The sequence below is a fragment of the Hemibagrus wyckioides genome, linkage group LG27 (genome assembly GCF_019097595.1).
Source record: "Hemibagrus wyckioides isolate EC202008001 linkage group LG27, SWU_Hwy_1.0, whole genome shotgun sequence".
Classification (NCBI taxonomy): Eukaryota; Metazoa; Chordata; class Actinopteri; order Siluriformes; family Bagridae; genus Hemibagrus; species Hemibagrus wyckioides.
Window position 1 is genome coordinate 14,786,188 of NC_080736.1, and position 26,373 is coordinate 14,812,560.

The 26,373-nt window shown below is 36.0% G+C and overlaps 2 protein-coding genes across 9 annotated transcripts; one reads left to right on the plus strand and one right to left on the minus strand.

Moving 5' to 3' along the window:
- Positions 1 to 687: 687 nt before the first annotated feature.
- LOC131347913 (uncharacterized) lies at positions 688 to 5,599 on the plus strand. Its single transcript, XM_058382398.1, has 5 exons — positions 688 to 942; positions 2,518 to 2,692; positions 3,740 to 3,865; positions 3,974 to 4,110; positions 4,473 to 5,599. Exons 1-5 carry the CDS (start codon positions 865 to 867, stop codon positions 4,713 to 4,715), a joined length of 759 nt encoding a protein of 252 aa, XP_058238381.1. The 5' UTR covers positions 688 to 864; the 3' UTR covers positions 4,716 to 5,599.
- Positions 5,600 to 5,681: 82 nt separating this feature from the next.
- Positions 5,682 to 26,314, minus strand: ace2 (angiotensin I converting enzyme 2). Of its 8 annotated transcripts, XM_058382391.1 has the most exons (22): positions 25,936 to 26,314; positions 25,700 to 25,839; positions 18,146 to 18,638; positions 17,805 to 18,056; positions 16,533 to 16,797; positions 16,033 to 16,191; positions 15,579 to 15,672; positions 14,725 to 14,868; positions 14,440 to 14,552; positions 14,090 to 14,195; positions 12,977 to 13,074; positions 12,629 to 12,801; positions 11,935 to 12,161; positions 10,513 to 10,657; positions 9,818 to 9,916; positions 9,513 to 9,635; positions 8,788 to 8,966; positions 8,603 to 8,661; positions 7,141 to 7,241; positions 6,932 to 7,048; positions 6,200 to 6,394; positions 5,682 to 5,819 (listed from the first exon to the last, which is right to left on the minus strand). In XM_058382391.1, exons 4-22 carry the CDS (start codon positions 18,044 to 18,046, stop codon positions 5,720 to 5,722), a joined length of 2,739 nt encoding a protein of 912 aa, XP_058238374.1. In that variant the 5' UTR covers positions 18,047 to 18,056; positions 18,146 to 18,638; positions 25,700 to 25,839; positions 25,936 to 26,314; the 3' UTR covers positions 5,682 to 5,719. The 8 variants fall into 8 exon arrangements, with proteins under 8 accessions (XP_058238374.1, XP_058238375.1, XP_058238373.1 ...); XM_058382392.1 differs by having other exon boundaries at positions 25,705 to 26,314; XM_058382390.1 differs by having other exon boundaries at positions 18,219 to 18,638; positions 25,700 to 26,314.
- Between the last annotated feature and the right edge of the window lie 59 nt (positions 26,315 to 26,373).

The following is a 26,373-nucleotide window of genomic DNA, read 5'->3' on the forward strand; positions in this document are numbered from 1 at the left end:
GCTGTATTTTTTTGGATGCTTTCAGAAAGCTTCACATCAAAAATAAAACTGCTTTAGAACTGGTATGCCTTTTACTTTCCTGCAAAGATAAGAATCACTGTGAAGCTTAAAACTCTAAAATAAATTAAATAAATTTTTTAAAATAAAACTTTAACATTATTGCATATTGTGTTTTTCAACATGCTTAAATGAACATCAGAAGGAAATCTTCCTGCAAAAAAAAAATTGCAAGTGAAGTAAAATTGATCAAATATTATTTGATGGCTATTGCTTCCTGATTTTGGAGGGTGTGTGTGTGTGTGTGTGTAGGGTGTGTGTCTTTGGGAGGGTGGGCGGGGCGTTGTTTTGCTGTGGTTTAGGACCAGACCTGCTACTGCTTTAAATGTGAATAAGAATATTAGGAACACTAAATAAAGTAAATAAATACAGTAGACAATGGCTTTGCATTGCTTTACACCCCTAGAATACACAATGATGAAACATCAAGTGTTCCGCAAGTGTGAGTGAGCCGCAATCTGCCTGAACCGCATAATACACTGAAGTCATAAACGTAAACAACACTGAAAATGATTTGATCATCACTCATGCAAGCTAAAAGGCGATCAAGCTTATAGCTTACATCATTATGATGTAAAATATTAAGAGGAGAGGGGTTGGATAGGTAGAGTAATGAATCAGTAATGAATGGGGGAGTGGGAGAGTACATGTTGAAGGGGATGTCCCAAAATGGTGTCGCAGAACTGTACACGTTCTTTCCGTGGATGATATTTCCCTTTTGATTGCACTTCATTTTCTTCTTCTTCTTCTTTTTTTGCTTTACTATGACCTCATAGTCCAACCCTTGAAAAATATCCAAACCATACGATGCTTCTTCATTACTGTGGCGACTGTCATTACTGTCACTGTGCCCTGCTGCCACGCACAAAGAGAAACATGGAACAGGTACGGTCCAGTCATACTTTTTTTTTTTTTTACTGAAATGTTTGCTTTTTAAAATAAATAAAATATCATGTTATCATGTCTATGTTTCGTAGGCATGTATGTGTTATTCGGTTGGTTGAAGGAAAACGTGATTTGACTTGAGTTGTTGGACTTGTTCACGTGCCTTTCAAATCGCAGCGCGTGCTTTAAAATTGTTTATATATATATATATATATATATATATATATATATATATATATATATATATATATATATATATATATACTAACGATAGTTCTAGCAAAGAAAATAGCTTGATGTTGAAATAGAGGAGAATCTCGGGCTTTGACTGCAGACGTTTTTATTCAAACACACACACACACACACACACAGTGGCTTGCTGACTGTGCAGCAGTTTCACAGACTCTAGCTGATCTCGTTTCCTCTTATGAACTTATATGATTTCTATGCAAGAAAAATAAAATGCATGTATTGAAATCTAGTAGAATCGGAGTTAGTTCCATTGTACAAACCTGATGGTCACTTTGTACAGCTATGTAGCATAGATCTTCTGTATTTAACACAAACGTATGTAGTGTTAAGTTATTTAATGATGTGTTTCTTATAACATGTATGAAAGAAACACTGTCGACACAGTTAACTAGTAGCGCCTGAATTTCATTTTCTCTCTTTCATACACTAATCTATGTCTTCACATTTGTACACCCCAACTCATCCTTCTACTTTCTGTAAATAAAGCAAGGATGAGTCAAATGAAAATTTTTCGATCCTCCATGCAAATAGGTCACTTTTTCTACAGAATCTCACTATTTTGTTCAGTGCAAATGTTCCAGCACTACAACTTTAAATGTGCATATTCCTCCAAATGAGAAACATTCATCATCTCTAGATTCATCAAGGAAGATCACCCTAAAGTTTCCTTTCGGTTGTCCAAAACCATCTGTGCGGGATGTTGTGCAAGTGATAAACTATTAGACGGAGGAAAAGTACTTTAGCTGCATCTGTTTTATACGTAAAAGTTCTTGGGGTTTTTCTGTACTCTGTGTTCTGTGATCTAACACATGCATTAAGTCTGAATGCTGTATGACATTGCTTTTGGGAAATTAAATGGGTCACTGCCAAAAGGTCGGGACAGCCCCATGACTATCTAAAACCGCAGCTATACTCCTAACAATCATTACTGAAAAACACCTACTGTTTTTGATTCATCTTTTTTAAATGCTTTTTGTTTAAACCACAGATAAAGCAGCTTAACAGAAATACTTTAGCTTAGACATTATACCTTTGCTTATATCTGGTTTTAATTCCTGTTTTTTGTTTGTTTTTGCATTGTGTTGCTAGTAGAATATGACAGTTTAATCTCTCTACAATGGTGACAAAACACAATTGAAAAATGTGCGAAAGTCTAAGGAAATCTGAAAATGACAATAGAAAACAGAACAACGACCAAAGTCAAAACACTTCTGAATGATTTGGAGCTGGAAATATGATCTGACAAAAATAATAGATAAAACATTGCAGATTTGCCTTTTATCAGCCTAAATAGATATGTTTTGTTTGTATTTCATACACCAGACCGGCATCACCGAATATGCACTGATGCGCGACACCAAAACTGAGAACATCAGCTTAAACATACTGGGAATGGTTAAAAAAGGTGGGAGCGTGATTGTGTCAGAAGTCTCAGACTGCAAGATAATCTGTACTCTGGGAGAATGTGTCCTCGATGGACCACATCATGAGCTCAGAGGTGAGGTCAATAAATCCACTGTGGCCACAATGGTCACAAATATCTCAGTGAGTGAAGCTATGAAATCGTGCTGTGAGTGGGTCATTTTAGTGCGATATACCTTTATGGTTTATCATTATATTAAATTTTTTGTTAATTTTTTGAAAAAAAAAGGTTGATAAAAAAAAGGTTGATAAAAAAGATTGAATAGCAGTCAAAAATTAGATTCATCTTTAAATCATGTTCTCTTCTTGCCTCATTTTCTTCAGTAATATGAACTGCTGTTCATATGATCACAAACTTAGAACCTTTTTCCAAAAAAGAATGACTCTTAAGTAGTTCTTAAGAATTCAGTAAAGAATTCTAACTGAAAGATTTGAAAGGAGGAGTTTTGCTTTTATTAATACTGTATACAGTTTTTTAATAACACAATGTTATATATAAAATATATTTATACTGTGTTTTACATTACTGCATGTCTTGTCAATATTATTATTATTATTATTATTAATAATAATAATAATAATAATAATAATAATAATATTATCATTGTTGTTGTTCAGAGCCCTTACATCATTCTAAATCAGTTCTTTTGGGATTCAAACAACCCCACTGGATTCTTTTCAGTGAGTAATTTTGGGGTTCTATCTATAAAGCAAGTGATAGAACCATTTTAGGTTTTAAATAAATCCACCATGGAGTTTAACACATGGTTAACACATTGGCCCTCTGATCTGAAATGTCAAAACCCAGCACCACCAACCTGCCACTGCAGGGCCCTTAAGCAAAACCTTAGGCCATCAACTGATCAGCTGTATAAATGAGATCAATGAAAGTTGCTCTGAATAAGTGTGTAAAAGTGAAAATGGCATAAATGTAAATGCAAGTGAAGCAACAGAAATCAGTGTTAGACTGCTAGATACCACAGACATCTACAGCTGGGAGTCCAAGAGAGCAAATATGGCCGCACTCTCTGGGTGTGGGCTACACAATGTCATTATATAAGAATGCCATTACCCAGCTAGTGTTCTGGATCTCTGCCAGTAAATGTTTGTGTATTTCCCTTAGGCATAGGAGCTTTTAAAAAAGACAAAGAATCCCAAGTGCTGATCCAGAGTTTACAGAATACACCCATTAGCCCTGAAAACATCAAACCGAGAAGAAGAGGAGCTTGCATGCCTAAACCTACCTCAGGTCAGTATGGGAATCTTAACCACAGTTTTCCGTTTCCTGATTCATCTTTCATGAAAAAAAAGCTTCATTCAAGCTTCTGATGAACATGTTTCCTGTCTTTTTTTTTAGACATCACTATCTACTACTACCAAACAAACATGATGGAAGATCTGGGAAAAGGCATTCCTGTTGTTTTGAACATCAGTAACACAAACCAGTTTCTGAAATGCACATTCATCTCGGAGAAGGCGGTTCTGAGTCTTGAGGTAAGTGTGAACAGATTTTAAACAAGTGTTTACTCTCAGGGTTTTTTCAGCAAACTGTAGATAAATAATCCAAAGTGATATATATATATATATGTGTATTTGTTTTAGTATTTTGTGTAATACAGCTGAACTGTACAGTATGAAGAGTCAAAAATAAACAATTTATGAAACTTATACATGACTGGACTTAGGATTTGATCTAGAATGCTTTTAACTCATCCAAGGGGCTTCATTAGTTCTGAATGATGAATAATAAATGGGAAACTTAATAAATAGACAAATCCAGTCCACATCAATCATAATTGAGTTATTTGGTTAGACTTAACACATTAATCGTGTTAACGTTATATTTACATTTTCAGTGCTTGGAAAAGGAAAGACTGGATTTTATCACTACGGACAATTCGGACACGTGGCCTTTTGTTTTCTACCTCTCTGGCATGAAGGACAACTGCCGTTGCTTCGAATCGGCCCAGTGCAGAGGCTGGTTCATCCGCACAGAGTTTGACTCCGTGTGCATGGCTGAGCATAAAGATAAAGATAAAGAGCCTGAGAAATACGCCTTCATCATCATGCGCTCATCAAATGCAACAAAGTCAAAGTAAAAAAATTTTTTTAAATGCTTGACTACAAAACTTACTTTATGAGTTTAACACTTTGTGATTAAGCTACTGAAAAATGTTATATATTTATGTACATATGAATATATATGTTAATTATGCTAATAAAAGGCATCGCTGCTATTATAATATCACTATAATCATTATTTTAGTTATTTTAGTCAAAATATCATTGTATTCACTTTCTGTTCAGAGGTGTATAGATGTTGTTGTGTAACCTTTAACTGCCATTGCAGTAGTAAGTAATATGCATCATATCACAATTTATTGATTTTTTTTTTCATTGTTTATTATGTAAGTGAATTTTTTTTGCTGTCAACAGCGCAGTTATATTGTCTTTTTTTAAAATGATTTTTCCCACACCTTTCACCAATCTTAGATTATAGATTATAGACAATAAAGCATAGATTAAATCAGAAGAATTAAAGAAAAAAATATATACTGTGAGTCATTCTGTGACATGGATTTGGTGGACTTGGACTCGTAGGAAATTGTCATCACAAATCAATATCGCAGCTTTTCTGACAGATCTCTTTTATTCTTTGATGAAATATTCCTATTCCCATGGGAGTGGTCTATTCCAGGATGGCCACGCCCCCTACAATTTGATTTTGATGCAGTTTCATTTTTTTGTTGTTGTTTTGATGTTTTTTAAAATATATGTTTAAAAAGAAAAAAACATTTGTTTTATATTTTATTTTCTTTAAATACCTCCAATAGCTTGAAATATTTACATATCAGCAAATTATTAGCATTTTTTTGTCTTTTCTCTCATCTATATATAATACACAAAATTGCAGTATCTCATATACAGCAATGCATTGCGAACACGCTTACATTTCAATAAAACGTTTGAGTATATTAGCAAAATTCATTGCTCCTTCTCTTCATGTGTCCAAAAATATCTCTCACAGTTGATTGTCTTCATCGTGGCTAATCATTTATTATGATCATGTTTGTCTGCTTTTGTCTCTAGGAGGATTTGCAGATTAAAATCCTGTATGTTCACTCTCGCTGTCGTAAGCTTTGTTCACAGTCCCATCAGGTTCCTCATATGGGTTCTCAGGATTTTCCATATTCTTGGCTTTCCTAAAAATCCAAACAGATGAATTGAACATACAGAATTTCAATAAAATGTGCTGAATTTATCATGTTACTATTATGATGGAGGAAGGGACAAAATTCAGGCCTAAATATCACCCCAGGATGTTGTCATTGTAATGAAACTTAGGAAAAATGTTGCATTATGCTTTAAAAATGGAAAAAAAAAGATTCCTAAAAGTTGACTTAGAAATGCAGATTCGTCAGTTGGCCAATTCTAAATTTGTGTAAACGTTTGTGATTAAGCCTTTATTTTCAGTTCATCCGGTTTGGATTATGCAAGCCACCAGTTTGTGACTCTTCTCTTTCTCAGTTCCATGCTTGGCATGTTCCATGATGCTGGTGGGTGTTTTCTCAGATGTGCTTACCTCTTCCTGTTCACGGCGCCCGTGATGACGATGTAAAGGCCAATACAAACTACCAACCCCATCACCACTCCGAAAGCAATCAACCACGTTTGAACCTGTGGCTCTGTGTTAGGAGCCAGTGTAGCACGCAGGCCTTCAAACTCCAGCGTGTCATCAGTCAGCTGAAAAACCCCATTGATGCGACCTCTGGACAGCCTAACATGAGGTGGAGAAAGGGAAATTTCACACTCTTTAAGTCAGACCACACACACTCTCTAAGTCAGACCAAAACCCTCCATCACATTTTGGGGAGTACCTTAAATTTCACAACACATCCCCTACAGATTCATCTACATATTGAGAGCCTTAAATCACTTTGAACTATCTAGCACTAGCTTTGTTACAGGCAGAGCTAAAGCTGCAACTGTAACTTAACAGAATGCATGACCATGGTGGATGGGGCTGGGTTGGGGGACTAGTGGTGATGGTTGATTTTCTTTCTTTCTTTATTTTTTTATTGAAGCTTGTTTGTAAACAATAACAGGTATTAACATGTATCACATACATTCAACAACATTAAAGATAATTATAAATCAAAAAAAATTTATGATGTTAAAATTTATTCTTTAATTAGTACTTTAAAAAAACTGTTGCTGCATTACTGTAAATTGCTCTGCATGGAGGAATAAAATGCTTTAGAAAATAATCACCCCATCCTGTCTTTTCCCCAGAACATATAAGCAATCCCCTTACCAGATAGCGGCCTCCACTTCTGCTTTGGGAATAATCCGAGTTGCATTAATAGGATCAGTCACCAACAAGTAAAAAGAGATTCTTGGTGTTTCTTTGTAGGTGTAGATATTATCTACCCTAGAGATAGAGATTGAAACATTTATTCTGAATAAAAAATTGTTTTTAACACATCTGCACAAAAGATTGATCAAAAATTGTTTGATACTGACGTGAAATCGAGAATTTCACCCTTGGTTTCTAAATAGTATTGTCGCATGGCAAAGGCCATGGAGGCCTTAAAGAGGTACATCTCATTGTCATTCCACTGGTACTGAAAAAAAATGAAAGTCTTCAATATGTGTGGTGCATATATTTATCTAAAATATACAGAAATATAAAGAACATGCTGGGGAGGGTTGATATAGTCCTTCATTTTATTCATTTTTCATTCATTCATGAATTTATTCATTCATCTTCTATACCTGCTTTATTTCTAATTAGGGTCATGGGGATCTGCTGGAGCCTATCCCAGCGCACACTGGGCGAAAGGCAGGGGTACACCCTGGACACGTTGGCAGTCCATCACAGGGCCACATATAGACAGACAACCGCAAACACTCACGGGCAATTTAGAATTACCAATCAACCTAATGTACATGTTTTTGGACTGGGGGAGGAAACCGGAGTACCCCCACGCAGGCACGGGGAGAACATGCAAACTCCACACAGAAAGGCCCCTGCCTCTTCAAACACAGGATTCGAACCCAAGGCCTTCTTGCTGTGAGGTAACACTTAACCACTAACCACTTAGCCACAGTGCTGTCCTCTGGTCAATAATAAACCCCTAAAATCCCTCCCACCATCTCTACCCCATGCCCTGGTGCTTCACAATTTACCAATATTCACAATATTGCAGGTTTTTACTCCAATCAAGCAGGAACCACACCTGATTCCACCTGTTTAAACATCGGATCTTTCAATAGGCTTGGGTGTGGCTTCCACTTGGTTGGAATGAAAACATGCGTCCACACCGGGCCTTTCCGCATAAAAACTACACACCGCAGCCTCCAATCCGTTCATGGCTTCTCAGAATGTCTATTAGTCTATTTTAACATAAAATCTATTACAGCTAGCTAAAAGAAAGAAAATTTTAATGAAAAGGATTTAAAGCAGCATATCATCGAATTTTACAGGACCCTAAAAAAAACAAAAATAACAAAAAAAAAAATTTCTGGAAATATTAAATCTGAGAACGTTACTACAGGAGCTACATTTGTTAAAATGGAGTGGAAATCCCAGGCTGAAGGGAACTCCCATTCTAACTCAAAAATTGTGCTGAAAAATCCAGGATTACGGTTCAACATCTCACCGGTGTCTTGCGGTGGCTATGGTTGAGAGCTGCACTGAGCCATGATGCTTAACTAAACTGAGTAGGTGTTGAGAGTGGCTTGTCACCAAAGATGGGTCACTTCAGTGTACAGCTTGCACTGACATTCAAAAGTTAGGTCCATGTACTCAAGGGAGGCTCCATGTCAAATCATTAAGGCAAATCAATAATAGTAATAATAATAATAATAAAGAAATGGTGTTGTTATACACCCAAAACTAAAATTAAATAAATAAATAAATATCAGTAATAATAATTCAGGTGGGAACAAATCTGAATATAAATATATATAAAACAATACATACTGCATTATCTCCCAGGGCAGACTTTAGACTCACTGTCACTTTAAAAGCATTTTCAGAATCTGTGTACAAGCAAAGTTTTTATTAATGACCTAAAAATTTTACATCCAGTGAAATGTGACCATGTATTTATTATTAGCACCTCAACAGTGAGGAGTCTTATTAGTTTCCTGGCACTGATCACTTACATGGATCTATAGCAGGATTCCAGCCTGGCTGTCTGTTGTTTTTCTGGTTTTCAGCCTTAAGCCAGTCGTACAATGTTCTGAAGTAGCTCAGCAGAGGTTGGGAGTCCATCCTGGTGTCACCCGAGATATCTTCCAAAGCCCGGGTCCAAGATTTTGATCGGCCCAACTCAAGCATCTGTCTGTCAGTAGACATGTGATACAATTCGGTGTCATTCCTCGCATTTACTATTTTGTTTTTAAACAATTCAGTGGAATTTTGTCCTACACTGCTGCTCAAAATCTTCTGGAACATGAAGCAACTAAATAAGGTGATAAGTGTCACTTTAATTACTTGACAAATGACATTTGACAAGTATTCAGCTGATATTTATTTTATTGTATTTAACATTATGATCTAGAATTTTATTTTAAAAAGTGGCACGTGATATGTTTTAACCATTCATATTTACATTTAGTTGCAAATAAAACTGAAAACCTCTTAACAGCCTTGTCAGCCTCTCTTTATGTCTCCCTTTGAAATTATTATTTTTTTAAATACAGCTTGATATCTAAGTGAGAAAACATAAAGCTCTCAATCTGTCTGGCTATCCTATATTGGTTAAAAAATAACATGTCTCACAGAATAGTGTGTTCATATACACCTGTGACTTGTCTCAGATTCGAGATTACAGGAAATCACTCATTTTCGAGACTTGAACACGGTGAAAACAAAGCATTTGGTGTACCTAAGTTTGTTGCCAGCTTTGGTGGAGTTAGTGATGTCACATTTGTAAAGGGGTCCGATGTGGCCGGCTTCCTTGCAAAGTGCAGCCTGAAACTGGAACTGGTAGATGGTTCTTGTAAAGTATCTGCATAAGTTACAAACAGGAAATGGCTGTTAGTTTCATCAGAAGGGCTGCCACTATGAACCAAAAGGCTTTCTATTTTTAGACTACATGACCGATGATATTTTGCTGTGGTTTATAATGTCTTAAATATATTTAACTTAAAATATTTCATGAAAACCTTTATTAATTAACTGAGTGATTACCGGATAAATGAATAATCCCCAGACACATGGAAAAGAGCAGGTGGGTCACAATATGTCTCATCTCTAGGTAAAGGTTCTACCACACCCACCAGCTCTCGCCTGTAATAGACAGAACAATAAGAAGTATTAGTCCTAGTGCACTCTGTAATTAAGTAAAGAAAATAAGAAATTAGTGTTGGAAATCTTTGAATTAAAGATTGTTAAGCCTAATCTTATAATGGACATGATTGAAAGATATATAACGATAGATAGATAGATAGATAGATAGATAGATAGATAGATAGATAGATAGATAGATAGATAGATAGATAGATAGATAGATAGATAGATAGATAGATAGAGCTACAGTTCCCATTTCTTTAACTTGCATTAGAATTGAAGTTTAACAATACAGAGTGTTCAGAGGAGCATATGGAGGGACATTGCATCATCTTTATCAGTAGTTATTAACTATAAGTGTCACTCTTTCATCTAAATTAAACAAAATAAATTTTCAAATCAAATTTCTGCACTTGCATTCTGCAGACTGTCCAAAACATTACATCAAACACCTCTAGCAAGTGACATGTTTGCAATGTGCCTGTGACAGCATGACTAACTGAGAGAGTGTTGCATCATAAAGGAATTCCAAAAAAGGAAGTCAAAATGCATCATAACAATCTCAGTGAAACACCAGTGAAGAATATGACTCGTACTTCATCTCCCACCAGCGGCGCATCCACTGCTCTTTGGGGATTGTTTCCTGAAACACTTGCCAACGCCATTCCTCCAGCATGTAAGTGAATGGCAAAGTTGCCACAATGGTAAGGGCCTGTTTCAGCAGGAAGTTAATTTCTGTCTCTGGAAAAGCAAAGAGAGGATGCAAGTCATTTCAGTTTAGCCACAAGCAATTTTGCATTATGGATTAATGTTTCACTTTAACACCAAAAAATTTAAATTTGCTATGTTTTGTCCATGTTGAACACTGAATGTCTTTGTCATGTCACACTCCACAGTGGAGGTTAATATGAAGCTCATAAGAAAATAGATACTCTGGGACTTGGCAATGTGTACTGTTTTTGTTTTTACTTAGCCTTGGGGCAATATATTAATAAAAAAAAAATCAGACTTGCAACAAAATAGTGTTTATACTGATTGATACGTGTAGCCTAGGACAGAGGAGAATGCAGCTAAAAACTCAATACATTTGAACCACTTGTGATTTGGTCCACAAATCACTTAAATAAAGTAGAGACTGTTCAGCAATTTACAGTAAACAAATTGGCTTTGGAATGTTATTGAGGTGGGAAGGTGAACTACTGCTTCCCCATCATTATTGTAAACCCCTTTGTTTAAATGAAGCTGTAAGGATCATAACAGCAAGCAGTGTTTTCCATCACTTTATAATTATGATGAAGTCATATATTGATTAGGAACATTCGATTGTATTCTTTTTTTTCCCTTCTCTTTTTTCTGTTGTTTTTGAAATGGTGGAAGTATTCAGTTCTATTCGATTGTATAGTGCTTTTAACAAAGTATCACAAAGCAGCTTTCCAGAAATATAATAAATACAGGATATAAATTATACATGAATTTGCCTTCTGTAACTGTGTGCACTTGCATGTGGTTGAAAAGTACATTTGCATAACCAGGAAACTCGTTTTAGTTTACATTTTGTTTATGTTACCAACAATCACAGACAAGCCTGAACCTGCATCTTTCACACGCAAAAATAAATAGGAGATGATTCGATAACTCCTACATGACTGTCAAGCATTCCTGATTCTCAAGTGAACTCACTCAGTAGTTTTTGAGCACCTCCCCCATATAGAAAACTCTGGACATGATCCAGGAACACACCGGAAAACAGTCTAACCCCAGACGTACATTCTTCACATTTGACTTAAAATCGACTTAAAATTGCTAAAAAAAAAAAAAAAAAAAAACCTAGAAAGGCCACAGATTAAAACAAAAGATTTCTGTAAAAAAAATTGGCCCTGTCACTTGACCTCCCAGAGATCTCACTAAGAATGAATGAATGACAATTTGCTTATAAAAGGTGCTAGATATTAAATTACTCGTCCCCTTGTTGTTGAAAGAGTGAGACATTTAGTGTGTCTCCTATGCAGTCTTCATACCTGTGTCTTCTATAAAGTCAGAGGGCAGGAGCCCCAGGGACTGCAGGTGAGACGGGGTTGCGGCCGACAGGCTCATGATCTCTCCCACAGCTTCGTGAAAGCCCTCGTTGGCTCCATCTCGGAGAAGGTAAGGCAGGTTTCGATAAGCCATCTGGTACTGGTTATGTCCCATCTCATGATGAGCGGTTAGAAAATGGTCCATGCTCACTGTAGTGCACATCTTGATCCTGGAGATGAGAGATAGATATGGATGTAAGGAGATAGCAGCGCTTACTGTAACTGAATAGCATTCTGGTAGAGAGACCTACTTCGATCTCAATTATAGTTAAATTTGTGTTTGTTAAGTCATTTTCTACAAACATACAGTAAAAGCTCATTCTTGTGAAGTTTTTGAAATAAAGGAGAGATTTTAAAGTTATGTAGTTGAGGGTTTTGGGGTTTTTTTAGTGTTAAACTTGAATTGAATTGAATGGAAAGTGGGAACAGAGTCGAATGATTTAATTTTCTGACTTTTATTTTAATTGTAATAATTATGCAATATTGTGTATTATTTAGTTATTTATTTAACATAGAATAATTATTAGAATAGAATGTAATAGAAAATGATACAGTTAAGTTGATTTAAAATTTGAAAAATTTTAAGAACTAAAATGGCAGAGACATAAACAGGTGTGTGAGGTGGCCTGTAGTGTACCTGTAGTCCTCTCGGTTGCCCATGTCCCATGCTGTGGGATGACACACCACTTTCCTGCCGTCATCCGGCTTTACGAACATTGAATTTGTCCAGAAGTTAGGAAACATGGCTGACATGTTCACAGATACAAAGAACTTTTCTGCTTCCTGGAACAGCCGCAGTTCTTTCCAGCCCTGAAATCAGCCATATAATATATCCTAATCTCCATTTTACTGCAAAACATTGATAAAGGATCACGTGCTAGAAATCAGATAGCACATGAAATCTGATTTGAAATGAACCTTCGCGCAGAGATAAAAATCAGCTGCTGATTGTTAATTACGTAGGCAACCATTAAGAACGTCTGACCTGTTCTATCATCGCTGAGGTGACGTCAATATCAGGCTTGTTTTGATAAGGGACGGAGAGTGGGTAAAGGTTGGTCCAAAACCTTCCCCACATATCACCTGTAGAAAAACGACAAAGATGAGAGGAAAGATCAAACTCAATAACTAGTGATTTCAGCACAAATATCTCCTATACTGCTCTGTACTCCTGCATTTGCTTTGTAACACATTCATTCTGGATTATGTTGAGCTGTTTTAATAACTCTGCAGTAGGTTATGTGTCTGTGATGTGGACGATGTACTACTACTACTACTGCTACTTCATGTTATTTACAGCATCAGCTAACACTAACAGCAGCTTTGCATTTTTTTAATACAAAGCAGGCAGTGGTTTAAAAAACATCTCTAGCATATACCAGTGAATGAGACGGCTAGATGAAGATCTGTAGGGTTAACATTAGCTTGCAAGGGTTTTTTTAAACTATTCAGACATTGAGGAATTGAGATGGGGAGGGGTTTACATAGAATGATGCAAATTAATAACACAATTTTGTGATGTTTGTGATAATTAACTGTCTAAGTTCACTAATGCAACTGACTGAGGGGTTCCAATATTTACTGCAAGACTTTATGCTGCCATTGGATTTGATTTATGCTAATTTGTCTATAAATTTTATGATATTTATTAATCATCTACATGTAAAGTGATATCTTACTTGTCCTGTTATTAATCGTCCAAATGTGCAGCCAATGCATTATAAAAGCCACGGCGCAATTTAAGGCTACAAAGTAAGTAGATAATAAAATTGTCCGGTGTCCAATTAGATTCCAATACAGATATGAAGCTCACAGGCCAAACAAAGACCACACCTCTAAGCAATATTTTTACACCCTTTATTCATTTATCCTTAGTATCTGCCTGGTCAGGGTCAGTTCACCTCAAGCTACTTGTTTATACTTTGGTTCAAGAATATTTAAGCAAAGGTACAAACTAAAATAATTTATATAAGCAGGATCAGGTGCATTCAACTCCTACTGGGAAGTTTGTATTTACAAGTTAGGAAGTTGGGATTGTGTAATGTATAGAATTTGCATTCATATATGTGTTTTATTATTTATTTTATTTTAGCCTTACCAAGCAAATGGGCTGGAAGACCGCCGTTAGAAGCGATGTGGCCAGGATATGTGTTCTGCAACTTGGCTCTCACATATGCATGAAGTTCTTTGTACAAAGGCAGAATCTAAACATAAGTACAATATCCATGAGAAGTACAAGTACGGCTCATCGTTCCAATGAATTTCACATATATAGCGTTTTAACAATATAAGTAACTATGTTGAAACCTAGATTTTGATTCAAATCCTTAATAAAGAATGTAGTGGCAAACTTGCCTCCTGTGTGATAACAATAAACACTGAGAATTAGCTTCCAGTTCAGCTAGCTCATTAACCGATATGGTGTTGGTTATAAAATCTCAGACATACCTCATTATATATGCGTCTCACGTCTGTCATCAGTTCATCTCGGGTGTAGCTGTATTTTGGGTCATCGATTGTTTCATAATTAGCCCTCCAGTAGTCTCCATGGTCTTTATAATCTTGAATTTAAAAAAGCACAGAGAATCAGCAGGAGCTATGCAAAATCTATGCTCAAATCTACGTTGTCAAATTTTTTTTCTTTTTTATCTAATTATGAGACCAATAACTAGCAAACGAATAAATGAAAGCTTGCAATGGTTCAAGTTTATTATTAGTCCAGATTTGTCATACTGTTCAGCCTGGCTGCTTCGTTCTTCAAGTCTACATAATCTTCATAGAGTCTCCTCATCTTCTTGCCCACCTGAACCCTCCATCCTTCCCACACGTGCAGCCGCTCGTTATAGTCCCTGCTGTCAGCCATGATTGCTTCCAGCCCTGAGAAGTCAATAAACATGCAATACTTATCAAAATCAATTAAAATGGAATGTAATATGCCTCAATAAATGTGTTTTATCCACATCAATGACTTCTCAAAGCTTTGTTGAGGTGAATTGTACAGACCAGCGCAGAGAAAACACAAAAAATGAGAGTACACTAAATGTTTGCTTATGCTGTATGTTTGACATTAGTCTCAGTCAAGACAATGGATACATTCAATTTCATTTTTAAATCTTGTCATGACAATTAGAGTTAAAGAGAAGAACTATGTTCACGTAACTTCATCGGGATATTCTGTTACAGGGTAAAGTTAGTGTATAAAGGTTGGAATAGTTAAAGAATAAAACAATGTAGGAAAATAGAAATTTGATTATTTTCCTGCAACAGCAAGTACTCTGTCAAGATATGGAAATCCCTTCTCTATCTCTTCATCTCCCTCCATAAGCACTGTATACTGTACATGTATCCTTACTAAAACACCATATCAACAATTATACTTTCTTCTTTGTTAAAAAAAATAGACTTTTGCCTTATTAGGCTTAGATTAAAGTATTAGTATCTATGTCTAATATATTAGAATTGCTGTGATGTCAGAGATGTTGTAGAAATTTAATCAACACCTTCTGACCAATCAGATTTGAGAATTCTACAGCAAAAAAAACAACCCCATTGGGTAATGATTGACGTTATCTATCCAATGGCTGTACCTGGTTCCAAAGTTTCACAGTCGAAGGGGTCATTGATTTTACACACCGTCCCTGTGCCATAAATTGTACTCATCTCATTCATGACTTTACCAAGCTGCAATACAAACAGACAGTTTCTAAGAAAGACAGTACAGGGATTTTTTTTCAATGGTAGCTATTAAACTAAGGCTAGCCTGAAGGACTCACAAGCATTACTGCTAACATGGTGTAACATGGTTTAATGACATGTTGAAATAAAAGATATTTAAATCAAACATTTTCGAGTCATACAGAGAGGTTAACCAAAAGGCAAGGCTAGCATTTTCATTTCTTGAGATCTTATTTGCGTGAAATCAGACAAACTCCAAGCACATCATGCTTCGTTAGACAATGAACTGATCATTTTTACACACTGAAAGACATTTCTAGAAAATGGTGCCATTGAAGCGGAACAGTACCGTTGTGCTGAACTTACATGACTGGCTTTATCGGGTGACAGAGCACCTGACCCTTTATCCTGGAGAGACTGGAGCTGGAGCTTAGTCTCTGGATCAGAAATCTGATCAATAGGGAAAGCGCTGGACTGCTCTGATGCTTCAGAGTAAAAGGCGCTCCAGATCGCTCCCTGTGCTGCCTATGAAAAGATTGGACAGATTCCCAATTTAGCATCATTATTATACTGAATGAAATCAATAATATACTTTTTTAACACTACATAAATACAGTAATTGAGGTTGTTTGCATTTGAGGACGAAGTTGTAGCTCATATTTGTCAGATTTGAATTCACAGTCTATCATTAAAACAGAACTTTGTCTGTAGCTGCTTTAAAAAGGGTACTATTGCATTTTAGGCTCATTTCATTGTTTTGGTTTTGTTTTCAGGAAGGACAGTAAAAAGAAGTCAGATTTGCATCTAAAATCTTTTGATCACAATAAACAGATGAGAAAAACAGAGACAGTTTCCTCTTTGCTCACCAGCTTGTCAGAGTTCTCTGTGTTGATGTTCGTATTGTAGTTCCAAGACGCAAGACTATACTGATACATGATACGGGATGCATCCTCATCAAATTTCTTTAGGAACTCTTTGGCTCTGTCCTCAACTGTTTGAGCCCAGACCGCAGAGGTCCCAAAGAACAAAACCAAGATCCACAGGACAGTCATCTTCCCCGAGCACTGACTGTGTCTCAGCAAAGTCACTGCCTTATCAAAAGTGTTCTCCAGATGCAGCCTTTGAACTGAGCTATAAAAGACAAAATAAACGCACATCATTTAGTGCTTATTCATTGCGCAAAGTACAAGTAAACTACACTGTTAACTTCAGTTTACAGCATGATGGGAGCCGATCAGTGAACATATCAAGTGTACAATAAAATATTCACTTCAAATCCAACAAGCTCAATGGAAAAATGTTTTTAAAAAATTTATTTGTTGTATGAATTTATACGTGATAATGTGATAATTAGCTTGGATTATTGAGTTGTTAGATATTTTGTTTGTATGAATTTTTTTATTAAGTGTGTTTTTCCCTTTTATTTGTTTAATAAGATGACTTTAATTTTTAGAATTGATGTCCAAAATCAACCTGACAATCATCAAAACAAAAAAAATTAATTCAAAATTACTGGTAGTGATGAAGTTTTCTTTTATTTCTCAATAAATAACATCAAAACATGATTTAGTCAATGCTACTATCTGTATGTTTGGGAAGGTTTAGCATGGATTTTTGTTTTAAGTTAATCCTAAAGAATTTACTTGTTTAAGATTCTGATAAGAATTTCTTTCCTATTTTAGAGCCATGCCTTTAAGACTACTAGAAGAGCTGTTGCATACTGTAGGACAAGATATAAATATCCTGTAGGACCATTAATAGATGTTTTTATTAGGATTATTCAGAGTTTGTATAGAGTTTCATTTTGATATTTTAAAAGGTTTCTGAACTTGAATGAAATGGAAGCAAATCTGTCGACACATTTACATTTACATTTCTGGAATTTGGCAGATGCTCTTATCCAGAGAGAGATGCAAAAGACACGCTGAGATCCGAGCAGAAGCCATGGTATCTGAGGGAGGGAATGAGAAGATAAGTTGGGTGTCATCAGCATAGCAGTGGTATGAAAAGCCATATGAGGATATAACTTTGCCAAGAGAGTGGGTGTAGAGGGAGAAAAGGAGAGGACCAAATATTGAGCCTTGTGGGACACCAGTAGATAGTCTGCATGGAGCAGATGTCAATCCCTTCTATGTTACCTTATATATGTGACCATCCAGGTAGGAAGCAAACCATTCCCATGCTGTTCCACAAATTCCAAGACTCCTGAGGGTGGACAAGAGAGTCTTGTTGTTAACTGTGTCAAATGCTGCAGAAAGGTCGAGAAGGATGAGGACTGATGGCAGCTTGGCCGATCTAGCAGCATGTAGTTTCTCAGTGACCGCCAGAAGGGCAGTCTCTGTGGAATGTGCTGCTTTGAAGCCAGACTGGTTGGGATCATGGAGGTTATTCTGCAAGAGATAGTCAGAGAGCTGATTAAAAACAATTCATTTGAGAATTTTTGAAAGAAAGGAGAGAAGTGATACCGGTCTATAATTACTGATGTCAGAGGGATCCAAAGCAGGTTTCTTCAGTATAGGGATAACCCTTGCTTTCTTAAAGGCATTTGGTACCTGACCAGATGTTATGGATCCATTGATGACTGTAGTGATGAAAGGCAGGAGGTCAGGTGAGATGGTCTGGAGCATAGTGGAAGGGATTGGATCGAGTGGGCAGGTGGTAGGATTGCAGGACAGGATGATTTGCAAAACCTCTTCTGCTGCTATGGTTGAGAGATGCTTCAGTGAATGAGTAGCTGAGTCCTGACTGTGTAATGTAGATGAAGTTGGGGCAGACGTGAAGGTCTGGCAGATCTTCTCAATCTTCTCTGTGTAAAAAGTTGCGGAATCTTCGCAGTCAGGGAGGATGGAGCAGGTGGAGTCAGAGGGTTGAGTAGTGCAGAGATGTTGTGGAGCTTTTGGGGATCTTGTGCAGAAGCTTCAAGCTTTTCCTTGTAGAAGGAAGTCTTGGCAGAAGTCACATCCGAAGAGAATCTGGACAGAAGTTTACGATTAGAGGTGAGATCTGTGTCCAGTTGAGATTTCTTCCACTTCCTTTCTGCTGTTTGATGATGATATTTCCAAGTAATTACAATGATTGTAATTACCGGGAAATATCTTGTGCAAATATTTGATTGTCGGCATAGTAAAATGGAATAAGCTTTAAATAAAAGATTGAAAACTTCCATGAACCATGAACCGTTAATGACAGATTGAGATGTTTACATGGTGTTTTCTTATGAATCTATCTATCTATCTATCTATCTATCTATCTATCTATCTATCTATCTATCTATCTATCTATCTATCTATCTATCTATCTATCTATCTATCTATCTATCTATCTATCTATCTATCTATCTATCTATCTATGAATTTCCACTAAAAGAAATCCCAATTCCATTAAGTTTCCAATAACACTAGAATACAAATAGTCTTCCAATAAGATTCTAAAAATCAAACATGATCATACGGAATAAAGACATTCCGAGACATCTGACCTAAAGGGCAAGGAAGATGACAGATCTGAAGATGACAGTGTACACATTATTATATGTACACATTAAAGGCTGGTTTCTGTTTCCTTTGTTGCAAAAAAATACACTGACATTTAAGGAGGTTTCGTAAATTGAGTCAAATGAAAACCTTTTGGGGGGATTTTGGCACTGCTTATAAGATTATCATCACAAATAAACTGAAATGTACTGTACTGTGCTGTATTGAAAAGGGCAAAGGGAACCCGTGAGATTCAGAGTGTAATTATATATCAGACTCTCCCACAGCACATGCTAGACAGTCCTTAGTGTGTTGTCCTGAGATGAGCACTGTATTATCTACTGAATCAAGGATGTGACTTGTGCAAATCTTGACCAGGAAGTCATTTGCTTTTTGGATGGAGGCCTTTTTCTTTGTCACAAGCTGTTTCTTACACATTTTTAATAATAAAAACTCCATGGATGTTTATCATTTTGTTTGATATTATTACTTTCTGGTGGCACTTTGGCTTAGTGGTTAGCATGTTCGCCTCACAGTGTCCTGTATTAGATATTTCTAATGAATCATTTCGAGATACTAAGATATACTTTTGGTAAATATTCTTATAATCAAAACCTAGATACAGTACATCATACCTGTTTAGGACACCAGGAAAGAAAAGTTCAAATTTGACATTTGAAATGCTCTATTTTGGACCTAAAAAAATAGGTCACAGATGTGGGTGCATCAAAATAGTCCTCTAAACTCTAAAGTTTTGTTCAGGTATTAGTCATCAGTTACACAAGGTTTTCCATTTGATGTAAATTTTCAGTGTCTGGGTGAAGTTTTCCTTATCATGATACATTTTTGCTGATACAGTAACAGTAGGTGAGAACTAGTATAACCTTCTGTATACTATTTTGGGATGTTTCAGTAAAATAATATTTATGGAAATAATGTTAGTAATAAATTTAAATTTATGGATCTGACATAGTTGTCCAGTACAGCCCACAGACACTCAATCAGAGGGAGATCTGAGGCAAAGTCAACACCTTGTTCCTCAAACCATTCCTGAGCATCAGCAGGGTGTCAGGGCATATTATCCTGCTGCCATTAGGGAATATTGTCATCATAACGAGGTGTACTTGGTCTGCAACAATATTTAGTTAGGTAGTTGGTATGTGTAAAAGTAACATCCACATGAATGCCATGCCAAGGTTTCCCAGCAGAATATATTCCTGGCTCACCGGTTGTCCTTCCTTGGACCACTTTTTGGAGAAGCTCTAATCCAATTGTCTAGTTATCACAATTTAGCTCTTGCCAGAGTGGCTTGGATCCTTACACTTTCAGCTTTTAACACATCAACTTTGAGAATTGACTGTTCACTTGCTGCTTAATATACAGTATAATATACTGTATAGCTCAAACCGACAAGCAGTTTGTTAGTCTCTGGTTACTTCCTGAAAGATTGTTTACTGCAGATGATGTCATAAAAAATAACTGTATGAAATGTTTCAAATTTATAAGGCTACTATAAATGGAAAAAAAATGAAATAGGTTGCTTTTGCATTGATTTGTGAACAGTAAAGTATCCTTAGTATACTCAGCTATTATGAGTATATACTCAGCTATTATGTCAGTGTAAAAAAGAAAAGGAAAGAACAAAATTACATTGTGTGTTTTTTATTTGTGTGGCATACTTTTATTACTCATATATTTTGAGTTTTAAACAAGCTGAGTTTATTGATGTCATATACACACCAAGACAAGGTTTGTAAATGAAATTAAGGCTGACAAAGTGACACTTAAGGATTTTAGTTTGAGGACATAGCAGCCAGCTCCAGGAAAATGACATTTACATCAAACAGCATAGAAACTTCTCAAATGTCTTTGTTTTTTCATTGTGCATTGTGTAAAAGCATGATGTAGCCTAGACATAAAATCTGCTAACGCTCTATATTCTGCACAAAGATGATGAAAATTTCATCATTGCAATATTTTAAACCCGTCAAAGAATTCCCCTGTCTTGTCCCTGATGTTATTGGAAAGAGGAACGGACATCTTTTACTACGAAAGCCTGCTTTCATGGGTTCCTTTTTATTTTCTTCTTCTTCTTTGTGCTACATCGAGTGGAAAAAAAATATGATCTTGACTTTCACCATGATATGGAAAATATTTTTTATTTTTAGGTTTTGGTAGCCTTTGTAGTCTCAGATTCCTGTTCTTGATGAACAGAAACAGAACCTGAGTGACCACAAGGTTCCAAAGAATACTTAAGGAGAAATCGGTAACATGTCTGTTTGGAATTTTATCTCTATTGTATGTAGTTATTTTACTACATTTGTGTTTTGCTGTTTTCAATAATATATACAAACTTGCTGTTTTGCCGTTTTTGTTCAAATAAATAAATTTGCATTTGCTGTAGTTTCTTGTCTATATTTGGATTTCTAAAGCTAAATTATTTTCTTGAAACCACTATTAATGTAGGGCAGTGTGGGCAATACAACCGTGTGTTACTGTTCACAAGCTAGGAGACGCTTAGTATCGCTCTAAATAATCTAGATAGCAATCCTAATTACACCTCTATAAATGTTTATAGACTTTACAGACTTTAGTCTGTACATGTTGTATTATTATAAATAACTGTTCACTATCTTGCAATTGATCATAAACATTTTTATAACCTTCTAGATACCTACAATATCATTCTGTGACACTTTGATACTTGGAAGTATAATTGGAAGCTGATAAAAGTATTCAAATGTAATTTTTTCTGGTGAATTTAATAAGTTTACATTTTTCCTTTCTCACAATAAGATGTTGTCACATAATTACTATAAACGGGATATTCGAAAAGAATCAGAAACTTCAATCCAAATTGAAATATTAATTGAATCAGATTTCACTAATTCAAGTAGTTTTCTGGAAAAAAAAAAGTACAGAAAGCAAATTTTGAAAAATATGCAGAAAAATTAAGTATTTTTGGTTGCAACAATAGCAAAAAGGCTGTTTGTTTTTTGTGGAAAAAAAAACAAAACAAAAACAAAACAGAAGATTCAGATTTTATATCAATAAAGCCAAACTTTAAGCATTTAAGCATTTTTATTCAAGAAAAGTAGACACTTTGAGATCAATGTAGCTATCACTTTAATTTAGATCTGTTTTTATTGTTGTTGTTGTTGTTGTTGGGTTTTGTTTTTTCTTTTCTTTTTCATTTTCCATTTTATTACTTATTTTTCCATTTTTTTGGATTGAAATACATATTTAACGGAGGGATGATCTGTGGTTTGAACAGTGAAGGACAAACTTGATCAGTCTGCTTAACACCTGAATCATCACCAGGAGGGGGCACTCTCTCTGTTTTGTATTTTGTATTGGTATTATTGTTTACAGTAGTTAATACTGAGGTACTGAGTTAATATTGTTAATAATGCTGTATTCTCATTATCCATCTATTTTCTCTGGTGGTTTTCTACACAGGGATGTAGGGAGCCTGGAGTCTATCCTAAGGACCACGGAGGACAAGGCAGGGGACACCCTGGATGGATTCCAAACAGGGGACACCCTGGACAGGGTGCTAATCTATCACAGGGCACAATCACACACTCATTCACACACTACAGACAATTAAGAGATGCCAATCGATGATACAGTGAATGTCTTTGGAAACCCCAAAAGCATGGTGAGAGCAAGCAAACTCCATGCACGCGCTGTGGAGGTGGACATCAAACCCCCTAATTTCTTTAACCACAGAAACTACAGTTACATCATTACATTACACTAAGTTAGAGGAAAAACCTTGAAACAGGGTAGGCTTTTTTTGTAATATCTGTAATAAAAAAAAGAAAAGAAAAGAAAAAGAAAAGCAACCATTTAAGGCCATGGCCATGAAGTTTTCACAAACCCTTTCCTACCCAAGTGAGGAGAAAACTCAGAATGTAACTACGCATTATCTGATCACTGCAGAAAGTGCATCTGTCCACAAAAGTGTAGCATAACAAGATTTCACTTTTTCTGTCTGTTGCAGAAAATGTGTCAGAGTCCTAGAAATGCAGTACTGATGATGTGCAAATATGTGTCAGTGGAAATACAATTTGTGACCCATATATCTGGCCCATATATCCGAAGCGTGTTCAACAAATACTGATGCGTCATTTTAAAATGTGGAACTGTGCTGTAGATATTTCATCTGTGAATGAATAAATGCAGGTGTTATCGTATAGATAAATACATCCAGTGATGTGGTCCTAGTGGATTGTAGAGACAATATTTGATTTTATCCACAAACTGGAACTTTATTCATTGACTTCATAAATCCACCACTGTGCCCTATAGCTAAATAAAAAATGAAATACATATAATAAACATAGGTTGGAAACTTGTGGAAATGTTTAGTATAAAAACTGATTATTACTGTATGTATTACTGTATTTCACCAGAAAGACTGTCAGATTCATGCATAGAAATATAAAAAAAATTCTGTGCATGATTCTGTCAGTCTTTCTGGTGAAATTCTGTTGAACCTCTGTCTGCCTCTCTCTCACCCATGCACCCACACACACACACATCCACACACACACACACAAACACTTCTTCTCCTGCATTTAGACTTGTGTGGCAGGGGCAATACCTAGGATGTGGTTTGCTCAAATTCAGTGGTGTAAAGTAACGAAGTAAAATGACTTCATTACAGTACTTAAGTATTTTTGGAGAGTTTTTGTACTTTACTTGAGTTTTTATATTTCTGTCAACTTTTACTTCACTACATTTTTTAAACAAATTCTATACATTTACTCAGATACATTTTCTGTTCGGCATTTTCATTACTTACTACAAAACAAACCATGTACAAATTTGCGGTAAAGGAAGTTTGTGGTCAGTGATGACTTTAGACTATGTCCACACATAGCTGGGTATTTTTAAAAACGTTTTCAACGACCTCAAACTGCATTAGCATGTGGACGAAAGGTCAAAACACAGAGAAAAATCTCCCTTCTTAAAAATACCCGGGTACGTGTGGACATGGCCTTAGTTACAAGTGCACATGTATGGAAACACTGATACTGTACACTTCATTACAATACAGTTCTAAAGGCCTCTTCTTTCTTTCATGCAGGTCTTATTTTTTTGGTGGTGCACTTATTGAGAAGTTTAAGAAAGAAAGCAATACAGAATAAAATTCATAATTCTCCAAATTATTACAGTCTTGCTTCTTTTTTTTTTTAAATTTACTTCTACTTTTACTTTCCATACTTGAATACATTCATGAAAATACTACATTCGATACTTAAGTACAGTTTATTTCAGATACTTTAAGACTTTTGCTCAAGTAGAATTATAATGGTTGACTTTAACTTTTACTTGAGTCATTTTCTAACAAAATACCTGTACTTTTACTCAAGTATGGCTTTTGGGTACTTTATACAACACTGCTCAAATTGAGGCCCAGCTATTGCGCTGTCCCAGATTTTCCCAATCTGTTGACCCCTCAAGCAAGGCCCGAGGATATCATATCTGACTCCAACTTCCTAACAAGCTGTAACATGCGAAAAGAAAAGCATTTCACTGCACTATAATACATATGTGACAAATAATGGCTACTTTTTTTCTATTCAAATTTCACACCCGCACCTGTCACGCTGCTGCAGTTACATTTCATGACCACCAGATGTCACTGACCGATTTCTCTTACCGTTTTTAAAATGCATGCGTTTACACACATTGCGTTTCGTGATAGTGTGTCAAATATTTTCCAAAGTTCAAGGTTTACTCAAGGTCACAAGCTTTCTCTTGTGTTTGGGTTTAATCATTTCACATGTTAGATGCCTGTTAAAGTTCCATTTAGCTTAACTTGCACTTTTAAAACACACTGCTTAACCTACACTCCGGAAGCAACCATAAAACCTACTCAAAAAAGCTACATATTACACTAAGCCTGTGCAATATTTCTGATATATGTGTGATTGTTATCTTCAATGGGTTTTGATGCCTCTGTCATCAATCCAAAAAGGATTTTGCAATTTTTGTGTTAATGGGAACAAAACACTTGGGAGCATGAGGTTATAGAATAGACTTCTATTCTATTCTCTATTATAGGAAAATAATCAATGACTGCGTGATGTGGAGTGTTGTTGTTGTTGTTACCAGGCTAAAGCTGTTTTTAAGTCAACTAGAACAACTAAATAATTAATGTACTTGCATACAGGAAATCATAACCCCTTATCCCAGCTTATCATTCTGCTATTCACCTTAAGGCATATTATTCAGTAACTGCCACAAATTGCAAAGTATTTTCTGCAACACTGAACACTGCAATCCAGGCACGAAACTGAATTAAAGCAAACTCTCACCATACACTGACATGTACAGGTGATAATGTCTGGGAAATTTTTTCTATATATAACTATACGTACTTACATATATATACAGATGGTAAGATATGTGAGTGGTGTATTAAAGCTTAAAGGAGTCGAGAAGACCTGAAACCTTAAATATGATATTCTGCACTGGAAAAAGGGATGTGTGGATGAAAGTCTTTGAGGTTTTGTCAGATGAAATGTCTGAAATGAATGAAGATTCACCTGACCAGCAGAAGTGAGGAGGAAGACAGCCTAGGATTACATCAGTCCACTGAAGGAGGTGATGAAGGAGTCTGGTTCCAAGCACATTCTGGTACAGCTCGATTTCAAAGAGAAAGTGATTCGTCCCTGAATCAAACTAACTGCAGGAAGTGAAGTAAACATGACAGGTGCTTCAGATTGCAGGCTGAAAGTGTCATCCAAAGAGACAAAGGATTTTTTTTTAAATGCAAGCTTACAGTAACTACTCCCGGCTAGTCACAAAATAAATCATGTTCACTCACTAATGTGTCCACTAATTACTCTTTTCAGGTTTTAGGACTCTTTAGACAGTCCTTCTCTTAGGCAGCACAGGCTTAAATGCTCTTTAAGTATGTTTGTCCTGCCCCTTTGGACTTTGGTTTGATTCCCGTCTCTGCTGTGTGTATGCAAAGTTTGCATGGGTGCTTCGGTTTCCTCCTCCAGTTCAGCCATGTGTAGACATCCATCGTGTGTGAATAGTTGTGTAAGTGTGTGAGATTCTCATACTTAACGATTGGCTGGCACTCTGTCCATTGTTTCCCCTGCCTTGTGCCCCCTGAAACCCCTGGGGAAAGACTCCAGGTTCCTCACAACCCTGTGTAGAATAAGCATTACAGAAAATAGATGGATGAATTCAATTCAATTTAATTTATATA

Coding starts and splice junctions, on each gene's coding strand:
- LOC131347913 (XM_058382398.1), top strand. CDS start 865: ATGCTTCTTCATTACTGTGGCGACTGTCATTACTGTCACTGTGCCCTG. Junction 2,693..3,739: donor ACCACATCATGAGCTCAGAG/GTGAGGTCAATA, acceptor TATTTCCCTTAG/GCATAGGAGCTTTTAAAAAA. Junction 3,866..3,973: donor CATGCCTAAACCTACCTCAG/GTCAGTATGGGA, acceptor CTTTTTTTTTAG/ACATCACTATCTACTACTAC.
- ace2 (XM_058382391.1), bottom strand. CDS start 18,046: ATGATCCCAACCAGTCTGGCTTCAAAGCAGCACATTCCACAGAGACTG. Junction 12,802..12,976: donor CCTCAGCGATGATAGAACAG/GTCAGACGTTCT, acceptor GGCTGATTTCAG/GGCTGGAAAGAACTGCGGCT. Junction 8,662..8,787: donor GAATCCTGCTATAGATCCAT/GTAAGTGATCAG, acceptor GCTTGTACACAG/ATTCTGAAAATGCTTTTAAA.